Genomic DNA, 2,159 nt, shown 5'->3' with positions numbered 1-2,159 from the left:
ATACGGTTTCATAATATCAAAGAAAGTCTTCCTTATTCATGATTCTTTTTCTTTTTTTGGACAGGCACTGAAACCACTGAGAAATTTCTTAAAGTAGAATATGGCTGCCCTTATTTTCAGTGACTGACAGTCTGTTATATTTCTCAATTCTTTCAGCCTTTTCTCTTGTTCCTCCTACCTACTTTATAACCACTTAACAGTCAAAAAAAAATTGTTACAAAAAAGAAATGACACAGTTCTAATTTTCCAGGCTCTGCCGTTTTCTATTATATACATTTTAAATCATTCTCAAGTCTCAATTCCCAAAATAATGCTCATCATGGAAAAGCAGAGAAGTCTGATAATCAGAAGATACTTCTCGATAAAAACATACCTTTCAAATAAGGGAGATGTAAGAAAATGGTTTTCACATCAGATACATTGATACGGTATGACCATAATAATGACACATAAAAAACAAACTTAGGAAATGGTTATTTTATATATATATGTGACTGTATCAGTTTTTACATATATTTTGTTAAATAATTGCTATTACTTATAAAAATCAAAATATTATTTCAGTTTTCTGATCTCAACAGTAGTCAACGATTCTCATTTTGTGACAAAATTTCCCATACTAACCTGCATGCTTTCAGAACTTCTGAGGAACTGGAATATATGGACACTGACATTGACGGTATAATNAGCTCTGCGAGTTCTTTAGCCCTTCTCCATTAAGTGTATTTAACCTGTGAGGACTGTTAAGGCTGGGAACAATGTGTGTAGTTGTCTGTTCGATGGATTTTGGAGAAGGTGTTGCAGTAGAAATGACTGAAGAGGGTGATGAGGCAACAGAATTATTATTCTTTGTATAAACAATGGGGTGAAAATTACTGACTTTGTCACAGGCTCTAGTCCCCTCACTGTCACTGACTTTTCCAACCAACAAGGCAGACATCTGAGGATTGTCTGAAACCTGTACATTTGGTGATATAGAATCTCCATGGTTAGGAATGCAAACAGGTTCTGCCATCAACTTCTGAAGATGATTAGAAAGTCCTTTGACATCAGCACAGCCATTAGGTGTGTCTCCAAATTGCCTGCTTGTTTCAGGCACTAAAGACTGATTTCCTGAAGGTTTGCTCTCTTTGGTAAAGGTAACGTTTTGTTGTCCACCTGAGGTAGCAATATGAGAAGAGAGGTGATTGAGAGCAACTCCCTGTGTTTTTGAATTGCTGGGCAGAATTTGATGTCCAGTCTGTTTCGGGATAGCAGTGCTAGCTGCCTGGAGATACTGGGCAGGCCCAGTGGAAGAAGGAGGTTGTTCATCATTAGGTTCTGCCAAATGTGAACTCTGACCTTTGTGAAGCCCCTTGAAAAACAGAGAAAGAAATTACCAAATTTGTTTAAATGTATTATGCAAACTCAGAATACGAATGCAGAACAACACCGATGATTTTAAATGTTTAAAGAGCCACCAAAAACAATGTACAATGAATCTTTAACCCAAACCCTAAAAATTGTTTTCAAAATGTTCCCATAATCCAAGGATTAATATTACTAGTATCCTTAGCAAAAATTATGCAACCAGGCTGCATAAATTTACTGTTCATTAGTGTGCAACAATACTTCTTCACAAAGGCTTTAAAAATTTTTTAATGTTCATTCTAATAGTTACATTTTCACCTTCACAGAGAAATATATCTGTAATTTTATTACAACAGCCATCGCCAAGTAAACCCATAACACAAACTAAATAGCACAAGTCCTTTATCTAAAAAAAAGCATTATAAATTTAATACAGGAAGTATACTTACTTTAAAATTACCAGTGAACCTATAACATAAATTTAGCAGGTACCCTTCATCAAAAAGGCAAAACTATTAAATCTATGAAAATATTTCAAGGAATTACATGGATTTTCCACATCCTCATCATCACCCCTCACAGCCCACAAGGACATCTCCACTAATTAAGAGCTGATGGCATGTTCACTCAAACTGACATGACTTGAAGTATACATGGATAATGTAAAGCATTTATATAGGATAGTTTATTGAAATGAAAATAAGTTTTGTATCAAAGAATTAAATAAATGTTCCCTGAAATTTCTTAGTATTATTTTAAACTGCTCTAAAAAGATTTTCATTTACTGAATTAAATAAATGTCCCCTGAA

General features: G+C 34.3%; 1 protein-coding gene across 1 annotated transcript in view; it reads right to left on the bottom strand.

The window, feature by feature from the left end:
• LOC144224329 (lysine-specific demethylase 6A-like) overlaps nucleotides 1–2,159 on the bottom strand; it is a gene marked incomplete at its 3' end in the record, with an annotated part of 67,621 nt that overhangs the window by 12,329 nt on the left and 53,133 nt on the right. The window contains 2 exon segments of the mRNA XM_077755254.1: nucleotides 625–688; nucleotides 691–1,354. Coding sequence (XP_077611380.1) covers nucleotides 625–688; nucleotides 691–1,354 — 728 coding nt within the window.

The sequence above is a fragment of the Crocuta crocuta genome, unplaced genomic scaffold (genome assembly GCF_008692635.1).
Source record: "Crocuta crocuta isolate KB4526 unplaced genomic scaffold, BGI_CrCroc_1.0 scaffold2311, whole genome shotgun sequence".
NCBI lineage: Eukaryota > Metazoa > Chordata > Mammalia > Carnivora > Hyaenidae > Crocuta > Crocuta crocuta.
Note: the sequence above shows the minus strand (reverse complement) of the source record. Positions and strands in the feature narration are given on the sequence as shown.